At 35.0% G+C, this 18842-nt stretch overlaps 1 protein-coding gene across 7 annotated transcripts in view; it reads right to left on the bottom strand.

Moving 5' to 3' along the window:
* Positions 1-18842, bottom strand: part of DIAPH3 (diaphanous related formin 3) — a 562435-nt gene that overhangs the window by 168706 nt on the left and 374887 nt on the right. For all 7 annotated transcript variants that reach the window (XR_009739822.1, XM_061434429.1, XM_061434430.1 and 4 more), the window contains one exon: positions 10534-10669. Coding sequence is in view for 6 of the 7 variants with exons in the window: in XM_061434429.1 (XP_061290413.1) it covers positions 10534-10669 (136 nt within the window). In the remaining variant the exon portion in view is untranslated. The remainder of the gene's footprint in view (positions 1-10533; positions 10670-18842) is intronic.

Raw genomic sequence — 18842 nt, 5'->3', positions numbered from 1 at the left:
GAACACTGGCTATCTCAGGAAGGAAGCTATCCAGAAAACAATATTTTAAAATCCTATTACAAAATAATGTCTAATTTCATCTAAGCACTAATGCCTATTTATACCTTTTTCAAGTAACACATAAATATTCAATTTCTCTGGTTAATTTTCCCAGTCTGCCTAAGGGTATACTTAGTCATCATCAAAGGCCAAACACTACTGAGTTTCTTTTTACTCAGCAAGATAATCACTTCAGACTTGGAGCAACTTTCTTGACCAAGTTCAATACCACTGAATGAATTTTCTTCAATTTTAGGGATTTAATGTCAAAATGACCAAAAATCGGAAGAGAAGAGAGACGGCCTATTAATAAGGAAATAAACACCTGGCTCCCCCATACCTTTTTGACACATAGATATTTTCATATCAAAAGACACACAAACAATAGCACAGAAACGCTGTGGACAAAGCGCGGATGAAAGGGTAGGAGGACAGTGGCCATGCTGGCTGGATCAGGACCAACTGGCAGTCCCGGCTTTCACTGGCACGTCAGAAGTTCAACTGCACAACTCTCCGTTCCAAATGAACAGAACCTAAAAAAGTCAGGTAATCTGCTGCTGGAAATGCATACCAATATTTTTTACTGATTTAACCACCAGCTCCTCAGTTTGCAATGCAGATGAGCCAGTCTGCAAATGCACGCTTTGGCCACAGGAAGATTAAAAAAAAAGGTAATAGAACAGTTTTCATTTTAACTCAGTGTTACCCAACTGAAAGAACAGTATCTATAGATTACTGACATATATTAGGAGTTGGAGATTTTTTCTCAAAAAACCAGTAGCAAATACGAGACAACGGTGTGTGTCCTACTCACTCAGTTCTGCACTTGTACCACAGAGGCAGCCATAGACAATATGTAAAGATATGAGTGTGGCTATCTTCCAGCAAATATTATTTACAAAAATAAGTGCAGGCTGACTTGGCTCAAGAGCTGTAGCTTGATCTACATTTTTACTTTCCATGTAAATAACAATATGCTAAACTGAACACAAAAGGAAAGAGATGTCTTTCAAGCAGCTAACTATGTATCAATTTTTTGGCAAATCTTCTAAGTGTCTTTCTGGGTATTTACTATGTGCACACAGTGTGCTAGGTCCTATAAAAAGAAGAATGCATAAGGCCATGCTCTTGAAAAATGCACAACCTATTAGAAGCATAAGACTAAAGCAAATAAAATGAGCATAACCAAATATTCAATACATAATTAATATGGCAAGATTATATTAGTTTATAAAAAAGAGACTGTCTACAATCAAGGGCAAATTTTCAGAGAAGACTTTTTGGAGAATACAAGAATTGTTAAATCACATTTTGTAAGATTCAGTCAGTTAAGAATTAGGAAAAAAGTACTGATGGCAGAAAGAACATCTGACATAAACTCAGAGAAGTAGTCATGACTAGGCCAGAGGTGGAGTGGATGGTATAACCAGTTCAACACAGAGGAGGAGAGTCACTGAGAAGTTCAAGGTTACAGTCTCTTATCTGTAAGCTCTGCAGTCAGCTATTTCAGAACTGAAGTCTTGCAGACTGCAGAAAGGTCAAAAGGTGTACACATTGTAAAATCACAACATACCCGGAGCAACTTAGAGCTGCATCCTCTAATTAAAAATCATATTATTTCTGCAGCACGAATATTCACATTGGATGGAGCCGCCTATCAATTCAAGTCAGGTTTGGCATCAAATCAGTTTGGACACAAAAGTTTTTGATTTTCAGAGCACCACACATTTTTGAGTTGTAAAAGGGGTTGTAGATATATTTACTGTTCAAATGACCTAAACAATTCTGTGTTGGTTGAAATTTTCTCTGATTGGCTGCCCTGCACAAATATATATATATATATATATATATATATACACACATACACACACACACACACATATATATAATAGTTGAAAAAAAGGTGAAATTTATATCATCCCTGATATGTGTGTATACATATGTATAAATAGTGTAAAGTGATAGATTGGATAAAGTAACAGTCGGGTTCAAAAGTCTATACCCTCTGGATCTAAAGCAACTGAAGGTTTATGGAGGCCTCTGTTTCTTAGGGTAAATGCTAAAAAAAGAGATTTATGTAACGTTTAAAGGGAATGCATTAGACTATGGAAATGAGATAAGTTTTTTAAAAGACAGAGGTTTGTGATCATGACTGAAAACAAGACAATATTCAACATCTATCTCTGAAATTAAGGATAACAACTTCCCATCAAATACAAATAATAATTCCACTCAGAACTGGCAATCTGACATGGAAGGGCTCATGGTGACAATAACGCACTGTTTGGAAAGTGTACAGTGTATTAATAACTACTGATTAGGGAGACGTTATCTAAGGAGTACTCAAGATTATACATAAGGATGATGCTATTGTGATCGAGTCCTCAACTACATACAATAAACACAGCTGATGTTATTAAAGTTATAGCATCTTTGCACTGTAATAAGATCAAAATTATTGACTCAGCGACTGAACTGAACTGAACTGAATATTATATAATTCTCAGAAGAAGGGCAATGCAAGTGATTTTTAAATATTGGATAAGCCATAAACCAATTAGTGTGAAGATGTACCATAATGATGTTTAACAAAGAAGGACACATTTAAAGTAAAAAAAAAAAAAAAAAAAGAATCAAGGTTTCAAGGTTCATGGTGCTAGAGAAGTTTGCGAGCCTCCTCTCCTAATTTCTCTTTTCTGGGCCTTTTTCAAGGAGACAAAATGGCACGTGAGCACTGCGCAGCCACACAGAGGAGACATCTGTGAGGCACACAAAAGCTGCTCTCTGACTGAGTTTCCACAATTGAAGCTGTGCTTTCCAGTGAGAGACTTCTGCACACAAATGAAAACCTGCATTGTACTGGTGAGACTCTAGGAAAAGTCTCCCACCAGACAACCCTTGATTCTACTTCATGGGGTCTCAGTCTCAATACACTCAGGAAAAACAAAAGGTCACAGGGTAGAGCTGGGGGTGGGGTGTCTCAGGTCACTTGAGCTCCAGTAAAGCACACAAAGGTATCTGTGCCCTTCCAAAAACACGGCACAGTGAGTCCCTGGGTCCCTAACCTCCAACCTGGGTCAAGCAGTGAAAATCCTGGTGACATTTTTGCTCCCTTCAGAGCTACTGAGCCATGGGCTCAGAACTATCCAGACCACTGAAAAATCCCTCCTCCAAATCTTTGAACGAGCAGAAGACTCAAAGAAGCATCAGGGAAGCACTCCTAATTTGGCAGTCCTCTCAGAACTTCCGAGGACAAAGGGAAGCACCTCTCAAAGGTTTTCAGAGAGGACAATTCTCCACATAGGTATAGTCCAGTGCCTGTCACCAATTACTAAGGTTGTTTTGGTCCCGTTTTTCTCTATACTGGTTAAGTCGTCACCAGTAAAGGAGTAACAAAATATACAACCTTTGGGTTATTAACCTTATATCATACTAAATGAAGTAAGTCAGACAGAGAGAGACAAATACTATGTGATATTACTTATATGTGAAATCTAAAGAAATAATACAGATCTCCTTATTTACAAAACAGAAACAGACTCACAGACATAGAAAACAAACATCATTACCAAAGAGGACAGGAGGAGGGGAGGGATAAATTAGGAGCATGGAATTAACAGATACACACCACTATATATAACATAAACAACAAGGATTTACTGTACAGCACAAGGAACTATATTCAATATCCTGTAATAACCTATGTGCGCATGCTGAGTCACTTCAGTCACGTCTGACTCTTTGTGACCCTATCGACTGTAGCTCACCAGGCTACTCTGCCCATGGGATTCTCCAGCCAAATACTGGAGAGGGTTGTCATTTTCTTCTCCAGGGAATCTTCCCAACCCCAGGATCGAATCTGCATCTCTTAAAGGGTAATAACCTATAATGGAAAATAATCTAAAGCTGTAAACTTGAAATAATACAGTACTGTAAATCAACTATAGGCCAATTTAAAAATTTTTAAGAAATAAAAATAGAAATATGAACTCTGGTCAGAAAACATGAGTGCTGGCTTGCTAAATTTGTGACTGTGTACAAAAGGAATTAATTGACTCTGATAAAAACAGTCTCCCAAGATCATTGCAACTATTACATGCAGTAATGAACATATTCAGAGCCTGGAAAACAATATGTGATCTATAAAATGGTCGTGGGTAGTAGTAATAATAACAGTAATATTGGATGTTATTGCTTCTATTACTAGTATTATTAGTATTATTTCATAAAATCTGAAGGTAAGAAAAAAAGCAATACCAATTTATTATATTCTTCTAAGCAGAGAAATAAATTACTGTCTCTCATGCATCATCAATAGCCAAAAGATGCTACAAAACTGATAGCACCAGAAAAGAGAAAGTCTATAAAACTAGGCTATATCCAATTATGGAAAATAATCTAAGTTTTATATATATGTAGAGGAAAGGGTAAATGTCAGTCCTTTGTAAAAGCAAGTACACACATTAACTGCATCTCTGTTAAGACTGGCAGAGACATTCCCAAGCAGTATTTCTGTAATATGCATTTCCTCTAAAATGGAGGCCTAATTGCTTAGTTATTCTAAATTGCAAAATAGAAAACAAAGGAGCAGTTTTGGCCATGTGGGTAAACAACAGATTTCTAAAAGCTAATTATCTCTTTATTTAATAGACTGAAGTTGTACCAAATGAGACATTTAAGTCTAATAAATAATAAACAAATTGCAACCTAAAGACTAAAATGTAGAAACTGCTCATATAGTTTTTATTGCTCCATTAAATAAGCTCTTATTTACTTCCTCCACAAAACATAATTACATAACACTGGGTCCATTTCAAGACCATTCTGATGCACAATTTAAAAATTAAGTGAATCAACTTACATACTTGGGAAATCTTAAAGCATAATACTTGAATTCTATTATCAAACACCCTATTCTTTCCCATGATTAAGAAATCGAAGTGCAGTTTTGAAAAAGTCATACATAATCACATAAATTCACTATTGGTCTCACTAGAAATGATCACATATAATGATAGCTATGCACTTTAAATAAATTTTAGTGTCTATACTTACAAATTTCTACATCAGATATTTAATACTTTCAGTATCTTGCAAATTAAAATAACTCAAATTTAAACATCAACCTTAGAAAATGTATTCAAAATTCAACCAATTAAACAAAGACATCTTGAAAATGCAGTTGTTTGTTTGTTTTATGTAATATCAAACCATTCAACAGAAATAACCACAAACTGCACATGTGAATATTTAAGAGACCTCCAGGCTCATCATTTTCAAAGAGAACGAAAATGAGACAAACAGCCTTTTAATCCCATCACATGATAACACGAGATGTGGTGCTGCTTAGTCTTGCTGCTCTAAAGGGTTTTTAATGCTGCATTTTTCTTCTGAGTAAAACTTAGCGCACTATTCAGTGTTTATTTTCATTCTACTAACAAAAATAACATTCTGAAATGATAGTGATAATAAATAGTAGACTTGAAAATAGTTGTTCGCTCTCTTGCCAAGGGCAAGTAGTGATTTACGATGGATAAGAAAGAGCAGGAATTAAATTTACTCCACTACCTCAGGTGGTGATGCAAGAATTTGTACCTCTGTGAAAATATAGTTGTTATTTGCATGATGAAAATACTACAGTCATAAAAATAGGTGGAAGGTAGCTCCCTGTGTATTTAGGGCAGGGCTGGGTTGAAGATTTTTCTCCCCTCTATCATTCAGGGGTATGTGTTCTACACACAAAAACAAGACAAAACAAACAGTTCCTGATCCAGAGAGGTGACAAACACAACTGTAAATTAAACAATGTGCCCTTCTATTTTCTTTAGATAAAAGGAAAGTCAGGCTGGTAACTTCTACAAAGATTACAGTAATAGTATGTTCTCTATGAAAACAAGAACACCCACAAAGAAATACATGAAATTTTAGATGATCTTCACAATAAGATGTTTAAAAAGTTCACAATATTAGCATATATAGGATAGTAAATCTCATGAGCCTATTTATCCTAACAGTTTATAAGGAGTTTTGTAACCAATACTCTAAATTAGTAAGTCTGCTATCTTAATATTCTCCTTTCTGAGTTCTGAGGACCAAAATTCATCAAGTGCACTCACCAACACGGCCAGTCTCCATTTCTATCTCATTATCTTGTCTTACTTCACATAACCTTTTTATAATCTGAAATTATCTTATATATGTGGTTATGTATAAGATGTATAAGATAATTACAAATATAAGATTATAAGATAATGACCCTTGTATTAGAATTTTAAACTTCATTACAACAGAAATCTTATTTGTCCTTATTTATCACTGCAATTCTAGCACACTGAGGAGGGAAAAAAACTGTCTGAATAGAAGAAACAAATGTGGCATAGCTATTACTTTTTTCTATACCAGTAAAATAATAATGGAAGACCTCAGCCCTTATATTTTTCATAACAATATAATATCCAATGACAAAAAGCATGTTCTACATCTAATATGGAAAGAATAAGGTTACTTCATATTTGTACTGTTTTTAAATATGAAGAAAGGTATCAACAAATCAGTAATAATATATTTGATACTTAAATGACTTACTTGGTTATAACAGCTACAATAATATTGAGACTGAATACCTTGTTTTTCTATGCTAATAATCATGGTATGTTTAAAGCAAAATTAAAGACCATCCAGAATAATCATTATTTACTGGGATTTCAGAAGAGGTCTTTTACTTTAGTGAGAAAATTATATGTTTATGTACCATAAAATTTGGGATATAGCCCTAGATTCTAGATTCTTTAAAATCCTATAGTCTATAAGAAAAAACTTGAGTTCCAAAATTTTCAAATGTTTACAAAAGAACTACATCAAAGCTTTCTGTTGTACCAAAAGTTGTATCATCTTTTATCAAAAGGCTTTGATTAAACCTTTTAAAAGTCACACATAATACATAATATTTTTAAGATGTATTAAAGTATTTATTTAATAGTTTATGTAAGTCAATGTCAGCCAGAATATCCTTTAAAGAATTCTCTCATGGAAAATGACGAATGTATGGCATAAATGGGCCTCAGCATCTAAAGGTTTTGGAAATTCCTATCAAGTGAGATGGAGAAGGAAATGGCAACCCACTCCAGTGTTTTTGCCTGGAGAATCCCAGGGATGGAGGAGCCTGGTGGGCTGCCGTCTATGGGGTCGCACAGAGTCGGACACGACTGAAGCGACTTAGCAGCAGCAGCAGCAGCATCAAGTGAGAGCCTTACATTTATTTGAGACTCATCCATGATGATACTTTTCACACCATGTTGGGGGAAGAACAGTACGAAAAATGTTCTATAAAATAATCCAGTAGGTCATAATTAGCAAAGGATGCAACAGAAAACTTTAATTTATTTTAAAATAAAAATATTCAATTTATTTTAATAATTAAGAATAGAAAAGTAACAACCTTAACACAATATAAACAAACTATTGGCCATAAATGATGGTTAAAAATAGAACAGTTTTGACAGAACTCAGAAACAGATTCTAGCATATTAAATATTACATGTCAAATATATAATAACCAAGAAAGAATTACAAATAAATGGAGAAAACAGTATTACAAATAACTTAAACTGAAAAAAAAATTGAAGTAGAATAAGAAATTATCAAAGGAACGATTTTCTAAACTTAGCTATGATAGGAAAAAAATCACAAAAGCAAAGATTACAATAAAATATTACATAAAAAGGAAGCAATTTACATGTGGGATCTAGAAAGATGGTACTGATGAACCTATCTGCAAGGCACATGGAGACGAAGGCAGCGACTGATGGGCACAGAGGGGAAAAGAGAGGGTTGGAAGAATTGAGAGTAGCACTGAAACATATGCATTACCGTATGTAAAATGATTAGGTTGGTGCAAAAGTAATTTTGGTTTTGCATTGTTGAGCTTTGCCATTTGATACAATAATACATGGTTATGTTATTTAAAAAAAAAGTAATAAAAAATTTTAAATGTAAATATTGATACATAATGAATACATAAATCTATGAGAAAAATAAGACAACGCCACTCACAAAGGAAGAAATACAAATGCACTGTAGACATTTGGAAAAAAGTTCAGTTTCAGTAGTATTCACAGAAATGCAAGTTCAGATAATAAAATACAACTTTTTAATCTATTAGGTTAACAAAAACCTTACAAAATGAGAAATATCAAACCAAGGCACATTCATAAACTAAATATTACAAGTTGGTGAAAGTAGAAAAATATTTCTGGAAATCAGTTTGGTAGCATGCACCAAGAATCTTAAAACTATTTAACCTTTTTTCTTTCATATTCTAATAATTACAAACACTTTTCAATTACTTATGCATTAGGTATGCATAAATAACTATCACACAGAAAAGTTGAAAATAAATATTGCTCTATGACCTCATACTGACAAATATAAAATTAACTGCAAGTTAAATTAGACATGATACTTCCAATGGATGCAATAATATAGATATTAAAAATTACAAATTAAAAATCACAATTTACATAAAATGAAACATTTTGGAAATTCAGGAAGTAATGTGAGATACTAAACTGTCTGTTGGCTAGAATCATGTAACTATTGTTAAAAGATAGAAGCTTTTAGAATTGAAAGAAAAACAGGTCAAGATACTAACAGTGATTCTTTGGATTATGGTCTTTTGATTCAAATACTTTTTAGGTATCTTCTATAACATGAAATTACTATTTTCAGATTGGAAAATAAAATAAACTTAGGGCTTCTCTGGTGGCTCATAAAGTAAAGAATCCACCTGCAATTCAGGAGACCCAGGTTCGGTCCCTGGGTCAGGAAGATCCCCTGGAGACGGGAATGGCCACCCATTTGTCTTCTACAACATGAAAATATTATTTTCAAATTGAAAAATAAAATAAACATAGTTATCTTTAAAAATGGAAGCTTCCTTCTAAAGAAAAAGAAATTTAAATGAAAATATTATTAAGATTACATTGGATATGAAGGTTCATTAAAATTTTTGCTTTCTGTCAGGTTTCAACTTTACAGGTTGATTGCTAAGAGGCTTTGTATGACAGACCCTTAGGTAAAATCCCCATACAATACACAGTCAATCTGCCATCAAGCAACCCATCCAGATGACTTGTTAACCAAAACTCAATGAACTAATAATGTACAAACACCTGAATGTCTGGTCAACTAGGCAGTAATATATTATTTTAAAAGGTTTCCAGAAGCATCTTTTAAAAATCAATGCTAAATTGTCCTGATCTACATTATGTTAACACTTTAAGATATTTCTGAGAAGACTTTATGAATTTCAAGTGTACTCTTATAAACAAGAAATTGTGCTTGGACGATTTTTTAACCCCTGGGAAAAACTTGTGCAATATATTATGGTACTCAGCTTGCTTTATTAAAGATAAAATACGTCTCTAAAAATGGAAGTGAAGAAGGAAAAAAAGGCATCTTGGTCTTTACCCCCAGGGAAACTTCAGCTGAATTTGCAGCCCTAAGTTGTAAACTATGGTAATTTAGCAGCGAGGCTGATAGATTTTAATTAGTCTTCCAGTCCTAGGTGGCTTGGAGGTGGAAAGAGCCAGGATTTTCAGGGGGCAAAAATATAACTATATTTTACCTCTTTTGCTTCTAAGTTAATGATACCTTTTAAATTTAGAAAATACACATATATGTTTCTGCAAAACAATAATTTTTATACTTTTCAATTTTTTCTAAAAACTTTTTGTTAAAGAAAATTTCAAAATAGAGAATTTCAAAATTTCAAAGTAGAGAAAATGGTATCGTGAACATAGCCTACCCTCCAAGTACCTATCACTCAACTTTACTATTATTTGTAGTCAATCTTGTGTCATCTATACACATGCCTATTCCAGTCATGTAAGGCTATTTTGACTGAAATCTAAGACATTACATCTCTTCATCTTTAAAACTTCACCATGAGTCTCTAAAAGACACTTTAAAACATATTCACAACAATGTTCTAATAATGTCTACAAGAAAAACTAAAGCATTCAAATTTTTCAGACTACGTTTTTCTACATTTGTTTGGACTGCAGTATACATGAGTTCCATTTATAACAGCTGGTTGATACGTCTCTTAATCATTAAGTGTCCCTTCCATCATTTTCTCCCCCTTCTTTAAGAGTATTTTGTTAAAGAAAATAGGTTACCTGTCCTGTAGAGTTTCTCACAGTTTCCTATAGTTGTTAATTTATTCACTGAAATAAATTACTGCAGACTAGTTATTTAAGTAGTAGCCAAAGAAATGCTCATATAATGGAACTACAGCAAAACCACCCATGACCAATGTCAGAATGAAAACACTACTTGTTATTAATCTGAAGTGGGGAAAGCCCATAAAAGAAAGAATTGCTCTACTGTTTAACTACAGACATAAGTGAACACGTCTTCCTTTTTCACAGAAGGATATTAAACTGCCGATTAATCTTGGTACACAGTATAAATAGCAAATTTGATAGTACTCACCAGTCTTCATCTCTAATAAGCGCTTTTTCTTTTGTTGGCGTTCAAATCTTTCCTTCTCTGCCAATTCTTTGGCTATCCTGGCACGTTTTTCTTTTTCCTCTTCTTCTCTTTTTTTGACATTCTCCTTCATTGCTTGCTGTTATAAACAAATTTTGGAAAATGATCAATTTTAACTACAATGATTAAACAAAGAAAATGTAAAATTATTCACCTGTAAAACTGTAGTTAAATATCTTTTAGGTAATGGTTACTTCTTTAATTAGTAACACAGTCTTTTAAAAGATTAGCACATGAACCCTTGTTAAATGTATTATGTGTCTAAAAATACAACTGTTACGTTTAAAGCACCTGCATCTTAGTGAAATCAACTAAGAGAAGGAAGACAGAAACTAAAAATAAAAAAGGACTTAATTTACAAATCAAAACTGTTTTCCTATATGTACTTCCAAAAGAGTGCCTAGCAAATGTATTACTCTCCCATACCTCCTTTAGTAAGTAAACCACTGAATACAAGAAAAATAACTGATGAAAAAATGATAAAGAGCAGAAATATTGTAATGGTTACCTTATATGATAATCTATGTTTAACAATTTCTTTCATACAGATAGAAGTATCACAAGGATGACTAAAGAAATACATGGCATTTCAAAGTCAGGGCCTCTGACTGTTCATCAAAACCAATAATGACAAGTGAAACATAAGATCTCAATAGATATGAGATTAGTTATTTTTGTACTTTTTATAAGCTTTATGCAAATCAAGAAATGTCATTCCTGTGGCATTTGTAGGAATCAGCAGGTAAACATGAATTTTTCAAAGTGCCAACAAACAGCATGTCATCATATTACAATCTCCTGTGGAGACTCAGGCTTCTCAGTACCGATGAAGCTAAAGAGGTTATCTAACTGCTAATTTATCACTAATAGAATTAAGTAGAAAAGTGTATAATTAAACAAGTATGTGCCATGTTATTTTGGTGAGGCTTTAATCTTCTTGACTATAGTGTTTTTTTTTTAAACCCAAGAGATGGGGCAAGTCCTTCATTAGAAATCAAATAATAAAGTTTGGTATTACTGATCAAAATAATTAAAAGGAAAACTACAAGAGAAAAAAGGAGAAACAAAAAGAATAGAATAGAGGGAGTATTAACTCATCCATGCAAAGAACATTTACTGAGAGACTGAGTTGTAAATGCATACATGCGAGCATGCTCAGTCTCTCAGTTGTGTCCAGCTCTTTCCAAGCCCCTAGACGGTAGCCCTCTAGGCTCCTCTGTCTCTGGGATTTTCTAGGCAAGAATAAGAGAATGGGTTGCTCAGCCCTCCTCCAGGGGATCTTCCTGACCCAGGGATTGAGTCTGAGTCTCCTGCGTCTACAGCACTGCACGCAGATTCTTGACCACTGTGTTACCTGGGAAGCCCTAACAGTAAGTGGTACTGTGTTAAAGACTTTAGATACATATTAATAGATCTAAAACAAGTTTACATTCTGTGTGATAGGCTGGGTCCGGAGGCAAAGACAGATTATAAACAATTAAAATCTCTAACAAGTATAGTACCACAAAAAAAGGAGGGATGTGATAGAATTCCTAGAGAGTTATTTTATCTTAGTTGGTCAGATAAGGCTTCCCACTTGGTATTAGTGAAGTGACGTGAAGTTGCTCAGTTGTGTCCGACTCTTTGCAACCCCATGGACAGTAGCCTACTGGGCTCCTCTGTCCATGGGATTTTCCAGGCAAGAATACTGGAGTGGGCTGCCATTTCCTTCTCCAGGGGAACTTCCCGACCCAGGGATCGAACCTGGGTCTCCCGCATTGTAGACAGACGCTTTACCGTCTGAGCCACAAAAAGTCAAGGAGCTATCTAGGTAATGATCTGCTGCTGCTGCTGCTAAGTCATTTCAGTCGTGTCCGACTCTGTGCGACCCCATAGACAGCAGCCCACCAGGCTCCGCCATCCCTGGGATTCTCCAGGTAAAAACACTGGAGTGGGTTGCCATTTCCTTTTTCAGTGCATGAAAGTGAAAAGTGAAAGTGAAGTTGCTCAGTCATGTCCGACTCTTAGCGACCCCATGGACTGCAGCCTACCAGGCTCCTCCATCCATGGGATTTTCCAGGCAAGAGTACTGGAGTGGGGTGCCATTGCCTTCTCCAGGTAATGATCTAGGGAGAGCCAAATGCAAAGGCTTTTGGTGGGCTGGCAAGAGAAGAGGCCAGTACGGTGGTGTTAAATGAGGTCAGGAGGTATGCAGGGACCCGATCATTTAGGATATTCAAGAACAAGATGAGGAGTTACAGTTTCCTTCAAGGGAACTAGGAAACAACAAAAGATTTTCAAGTAAGAGAGTAAAACTAAGATGCAAGCCTAATGAAGCATTTTTGTTCCAAACTACCTTTTCAAAGATATGAACAGTCTTAGAAAACAGAGGCAGTTTTCCCCTCTTAAGTGGATTTGTTTCCTGTCCAGAATGATAAACTGGGGCAACGGTTAAATAGTCTTAATTCTGAAAGAAGACTGGGTTTTCAGGATTTCCCTCCAGTGATACAAAGCCCTGTGAGTGCAGGTATTAAACCCAGCCCTTTTCACATCGCCTTGTGGGAATTCTGAGCTCAGAAATGCACAAATCTGTTTACTTTGGCTACTATTTTTGCTATAATAAGCTATTCTTCGTTTCTGACCCATGGTCTTTTGGCTTCTACCAATATTGATGAAATTATGGAAATCAAGAAACTTTGGTAAATTCTGAGAAACTTCACAGATCATGACATATATTAACATTAAATGCTATTGGTAAGCTATGAAATTCCAGCTCCAAAAATACACATTTTAATATGCAATTAATTGTTTCCTCAAAATGGAATCTGCATCCTCTATTCTGGCTCAGAATAATTCTGTTCTAGTTCACTACAATGAAAGCACTAAGAGGCAGGCGCAATACCTGAAAGCTGCTTACGGTTTCTCTTTTCTCTGCTCTGTGCCTTCATATTGATGTAGTATACGTTAAGCACCAGGTACAGGACGACAACTGCTATAAAAACCAACGTAGGCTAGGAAAGGAGAAGGCAACCCCAAAGTAGAAAATAAGTGTGCTCTTACAGGCAAGTGTGTACGCCTCTGTGTGCGTGTGCACCCATGTAGGTATGTGGAAGATGGGAAAGGAAACCTGAACAGTGGTAGAGAAAAGGACAGGCAAATACATGGGGATCAAACTTGTTTCTTGTTTGAGGGAGGAGTAAGAGGACCAGGTAATAGGTAAAAATATCGTGTAGCTTTTCTTTGAAACTTATTAAAGTATACAATTTCCAGATGTGAATTTTCTACTTTAATGACTAGATGCATTTCAATGAGAACATCAAATAGGTAACCTATTACTAGATATAATTGTCACACCTTTTTAGTACTCTTTGGGTAATAAAAAGTCAAAATTACTTCTCGGGATCTACAGAAATAATGTTTACCTTGAGAAATAAGGTCTGAAGGAGTCCTTAAAGCTATATTGTTCTATGGAAAATGCACTATTGATTTCCATTTAAAAGACTATTTCATTTAAAAATATCTTATTCTGACATTAGAAGAATTATAGCTGGAAAAATACCAACAGACAGCACAGAAATAGGCATTTAGTCTGAAAATACTATCTCAGTTCAAGTGGTAATTTGGGGTTTTTTTTAATGCTAAATTTTGAGAAGTAAAAGTAGCCTAAAACAGAAAAGTTGGTCCTAAAACCACATTATTCTAGATATAATTGCCTATTAGTTTCTTCAATTCCAAAATTTGAAGCCAGAAAGGAAGTTGAGGGTGAGTCATAGATGAAGGTAAGAGCTTCTCAGGTGTTACAGAGGTAAAGAATCTGCCTGCCAATGCAGGAGACACAAGAAAGGTGGGTTTGATCCCTGGGTTGGGAAGATCCCTAGAGTAGGAAATGTCAACCCACTCCAATGTTCTTAACTGAAAAATTCCATGGACAGAGGAGCCTGGCAGGCTACAGTCAGTGGGGTCGCAGAGTTGGGCATGACTGAGGGACTGAGCACACACATGCACATACATGAAGACAGTTAGCTATCAATTTCTCTAAATCATCCTATGCTTTACCTGGTTTACTACATAGTCAGTTGGCAACTAAAGTGCACTGCCCCCAGCTGTCATCTATGTAATACCAAAAGAAATCCTGCGTGCTTGCAGAACTTGCAGATACAACCTGGTGCATGCTTTTGTCTGAAAGATCCATGGGCTTACCAGTCTAGAGCAACAACAGAGGGCTTTCAACCTTCAGACACATCTGGACTATTCATGGTGAAGGCATAACCAATAATCCACCTCCGTTCCTAAGGCTCATGTGCTTTTAATAATAACAAAAGACTCTAAAATATCTATAAAAATACAGTAATAAAAATATACAGGAATACTAATGAATGTATGTATGCTGCTAAGTCGCTTCAGTCGTGTCCGACTCTGTGCGACCCCATGGACTGCAGCCCACCAGGCTTCTCCGTCCATGGGACTCTCCAGGCAAGAACACTGGAGTGGGTTGCCATTTCCTTCTCCAATGAAGCTCAGTCGTGTCCGACTCTTAGCGACCCCATGGACTGAAGCCCACCAGGCTCCTCCGTCCATGGGATTTTCCAGGCAACAGTACTGGAGTGGGGTGCCATTGCCTATACATGTATGTTAACAAACAGATCCACTGGAGGAGGGCATGGCAACCCACTCTAGTATTCTCGCCTAGAGAATCCCATGGACAAAGGAGCCTGGCGGGCTACAGCCCATGGGGTCACAAAGAGCTGGACGCGACTGAAGAACTATACATACACCCATGCCATGTACGCACATGTATGGGTGCATGTGTGTGTACTCTGGAAGGAAATAAAATACACCAGTTCACAATTGGTTTACTGTAATATATGCTTTCTACATAACTAAATGCAATAACAAGAACTTCATCACAACTAGTTTAAATATACATTACAGCATTATACAACATATTTTCTCTCAGAGAAACCAAAATAACCTAAAGCCAGTAAAATTAAATGCATGTGTAGGAATGTAAAATTTAGAAGTCTGGCGCTGTAATCTTTTATAAGATGTGCCTACTGTAATCATTTTTTTTCTTTAGTTTTTTTGATATTTGCTGTATCCTAATAAGTAAACTACTATGATTTGTTTTCTTCACTCAACATAATATTTCTAAGATTCATCCATATGTTTATGTATAAATTGTGCTTGCTTGTCACTGTTTATAAAATTAAATTGGGTATTATTGTTTACTCTTCTGTCAGTGGGATGTGGGTTGTTTCCAATTCTTGACCTATGATGAATCATGCAGTTACAGACATTCTTGTACATTTCCCTGTGTATATATGTAAGAGCTTTCTTTTTTTTTTTTTTTTGTAAATGGCAGGTCTCATTGATTCTTAGATTTGTTTAAAAACTGCTGACAGATATTCTTTAAGTGAAAGAGCACACTCCTTCATTATAGAACATAACATTTTAGAACATAAGGACTGATATTAATGTTTGTCTCAATTCTAAAAAACACATAATATAAAAGTTTTAGGTTCCATTGTGGGTGAGGACAAAATAGTTTGAAATTCACTGCTTTCTAGGATAGGAGCACAACTGATGAACAAAAGAAGAGGTTCATCTTCCGTTTTTCTACTAAATGAGGTCAAAATGCTTTCAAAGTGACTGAGTATACTCCCACCATCAATACATAATCATAGCTAACATACTCACTAATACTGTTATCAGTCTTCTATCTATACAGCCGGTATATAATAGTATTACATCAGGTTTTTAACCTGTATATCTATGGTTACTAATTCAAGCATTTTCTCACCCGTTTACAAAACATTTGCATTTCCTATTCTAATGAAATGCCTCTTCATATCTCTTATCCACTGTTTTATTATATTATCATTTTCTTAATGATTTACAGCTCTTTAAATATTCTGGATACTATTTTTTGTTAACTTTATATGCTTTTTAAAGCATAAATATCCAGCATGTAATTTCCTGGCTTTTACATATCATTGTGCATTATTTATGTTGCCTTTTTGTAAACAGAAGTTCTCAAATTTACATAGTAGCCAAAAACCTCTTTTCCTTCATTGTTCATACCTTTAATACATTATTTAAGAAATCCTTCTGTACATGAAAGACAACGATATTCTTCCATGTTTTCTCCTCAAATTCTTAAATGATGTTGTTCATATTTCAGCACCTATGTTATTTAACTGGGATCAACATTTATGAATACATTTGTGAATAAAATGAGGTATGATTCCTCATATTATTTAATTTTTTCACATGAAAAATGAGTTGATCCATAATGATTTCACAAATAGCCTATCCTTTCCATCAATGACTTAACAAAGCCACTTATCTGGATTTTAAGTGTTGATGCTTTGGAGCTGTTTCAGTCCATTTGATCATTGTATTCATGTCTGCCCCAATACCATGCATGTGTGCATGGTAAGTTGCTTCAGTATGTCCAACTCTTTGCGACCCTGAGGACTGTAGCCTGCCAGGCTCACCTGAGCATGGGATTCTCCAGGTATAAATACTAGAGTGGGTTTCCACGCCCTCCTCCATGGGATCTTGCTGACACGGAATCAAACCCACGTCTCTTTTGTCTCCTACAAAGGCAGGCGGGTTCTTTACCAGTAGTGCCATCCATTCTGTTTTAATTATTACAGTGTATTAAGGTGAGCCCTCTTCACCAAATGATGGAAATTTAACTCTTAACTAATACAGTACAGTACTCAAGAATGAAAAATATAAAAACTGGAAAAGAAGAAGCTAATTCCTTCTTATGTTATCTATGAATAATTCAAAAAGGAACCAACAGGAAAATTATTAATAAGAGACTTTATCAATGGAATATATAGAATGAACTATTTTATACACTAGTTATAAAATATTGGAAATTGTAATTTTTTAGAAAGTAATCATTTGTAATGAAATAATAAATGATAAAAAGAGAAGACACAGATAACAAAATATTTTTTTTCTTCTTCTTTAGAAATGACTTCACTATTCTCAGGCCTTTGCTTTGTCATCTATAGTTCAAAACAGACTTATTAAAGTTGTTGAAAATGCCTATTACGATTCTGAACAGAACTACTGATTCTGTAGTTAATACAGAATTTATATCTCTATATTAGTGTTTAATCTCTACACGTATGAACATGATATGGCTCTCCATTCAGTTCTGTCTTTTAAGAAAGTGAAGGTGAAAGTCATTCAGTCATGTCTGATTCTTTGTGACCCCATGGACTATACAGTCCATGGAATTCTCCAGGCCAGAATACTGGAGTGGGTAGCCTTTCCCTTCTCCACAGGAACTTCTCAACCAGGAATCAAACCCAGGTCTCCCACATTGTAGGCAGATTCTTTACCAGCTGAGCTACAAGGGAAGCCCAAGAATACTGGAGTGGGTAGCCTATCCCTTCCCCAACAGATCTTCCCAGCACAGGAATCAAACCGCAGTCTCCTGCATTGCAGGCAGATTCTTACCAACAGAGCTACTGTCTTTTTAAAGTCTACTGAAAAAAACTTAGAATTTACACCATTCAGGTCTTTTGTTATTTGTATCTTCTTTTTGTTGCCATTTATTATTCCATTGTAAGTGATATCTTTCTAAAAAAATATAATTTCTAATATTTTGTAACTAATGTATAAAATGTAGTTCATTCCATATATTTCATTTATAAAGTCTCTTATTTTTAACAATTTTCCTGTAGGTTCCTTTTTGAACTATTTATAGATAACATAAGAAGTAATGGGCTTCTTCTTTTCCAGTTTTTATATTTTTCTTTCTTGAGTACGTACTGTATTAGCTAAGAGTTAAAATTTCATTAGGTGATGGAAATTCACATTGCAAGATAGAAGTTTCAACTAGATTATTTCCTTTGTTTTAAAAACTGAAAAAGGGTTGGATTTTATTAAGCGTTTTCTCAATGTATTGAAACTATTAATGTAGTGATGTAAATAGTCTAACAAAACACACACTTCCATTTCTGAGATAAACTCAACTTGGACATGGAGAATGTATCCTTTTGAACATTTGGTCATAATTTTTTTTACACTCTATTAGTTTAGAATAATCATTTAAAAATTGAGAAACCTCATCTATAAAACTTTTCAGGCCAAGTATTTAATTTTTTGGCAGATTTGAAAAGTCATTAAATTAAAATTATTTTGGAGAAAACTCTTGAGAGTCCCTTGCACTGCAAGGAGATCCAACCAGTCCATCCTAAGGGAGACCAGTCCTGGGTATTCATTGGAAGGACTGATGTTGAAGCTGAAAC

This window comes from Bos javanicus, chromosome 12 (assembly GCF_032452875.1).
Source record: "Bos javanicus breed banteng chromosome 12, ARS-OSU_banteng_1.0, whole genome shotgun sequence".
In the NCBI taxonomy this organism is placed as follows: domain Eukaryota; kingdom Metazoa; phylum Chordata; class Mammalia; order Artiodactyla; family Bovidae; genus Bos; species Bos javanicus.
The sequence above is the reverse complement of the archived record's forward strand: the minus strand, read 5'-3'. Positions and strand labels throughout refer to the sequence as shown.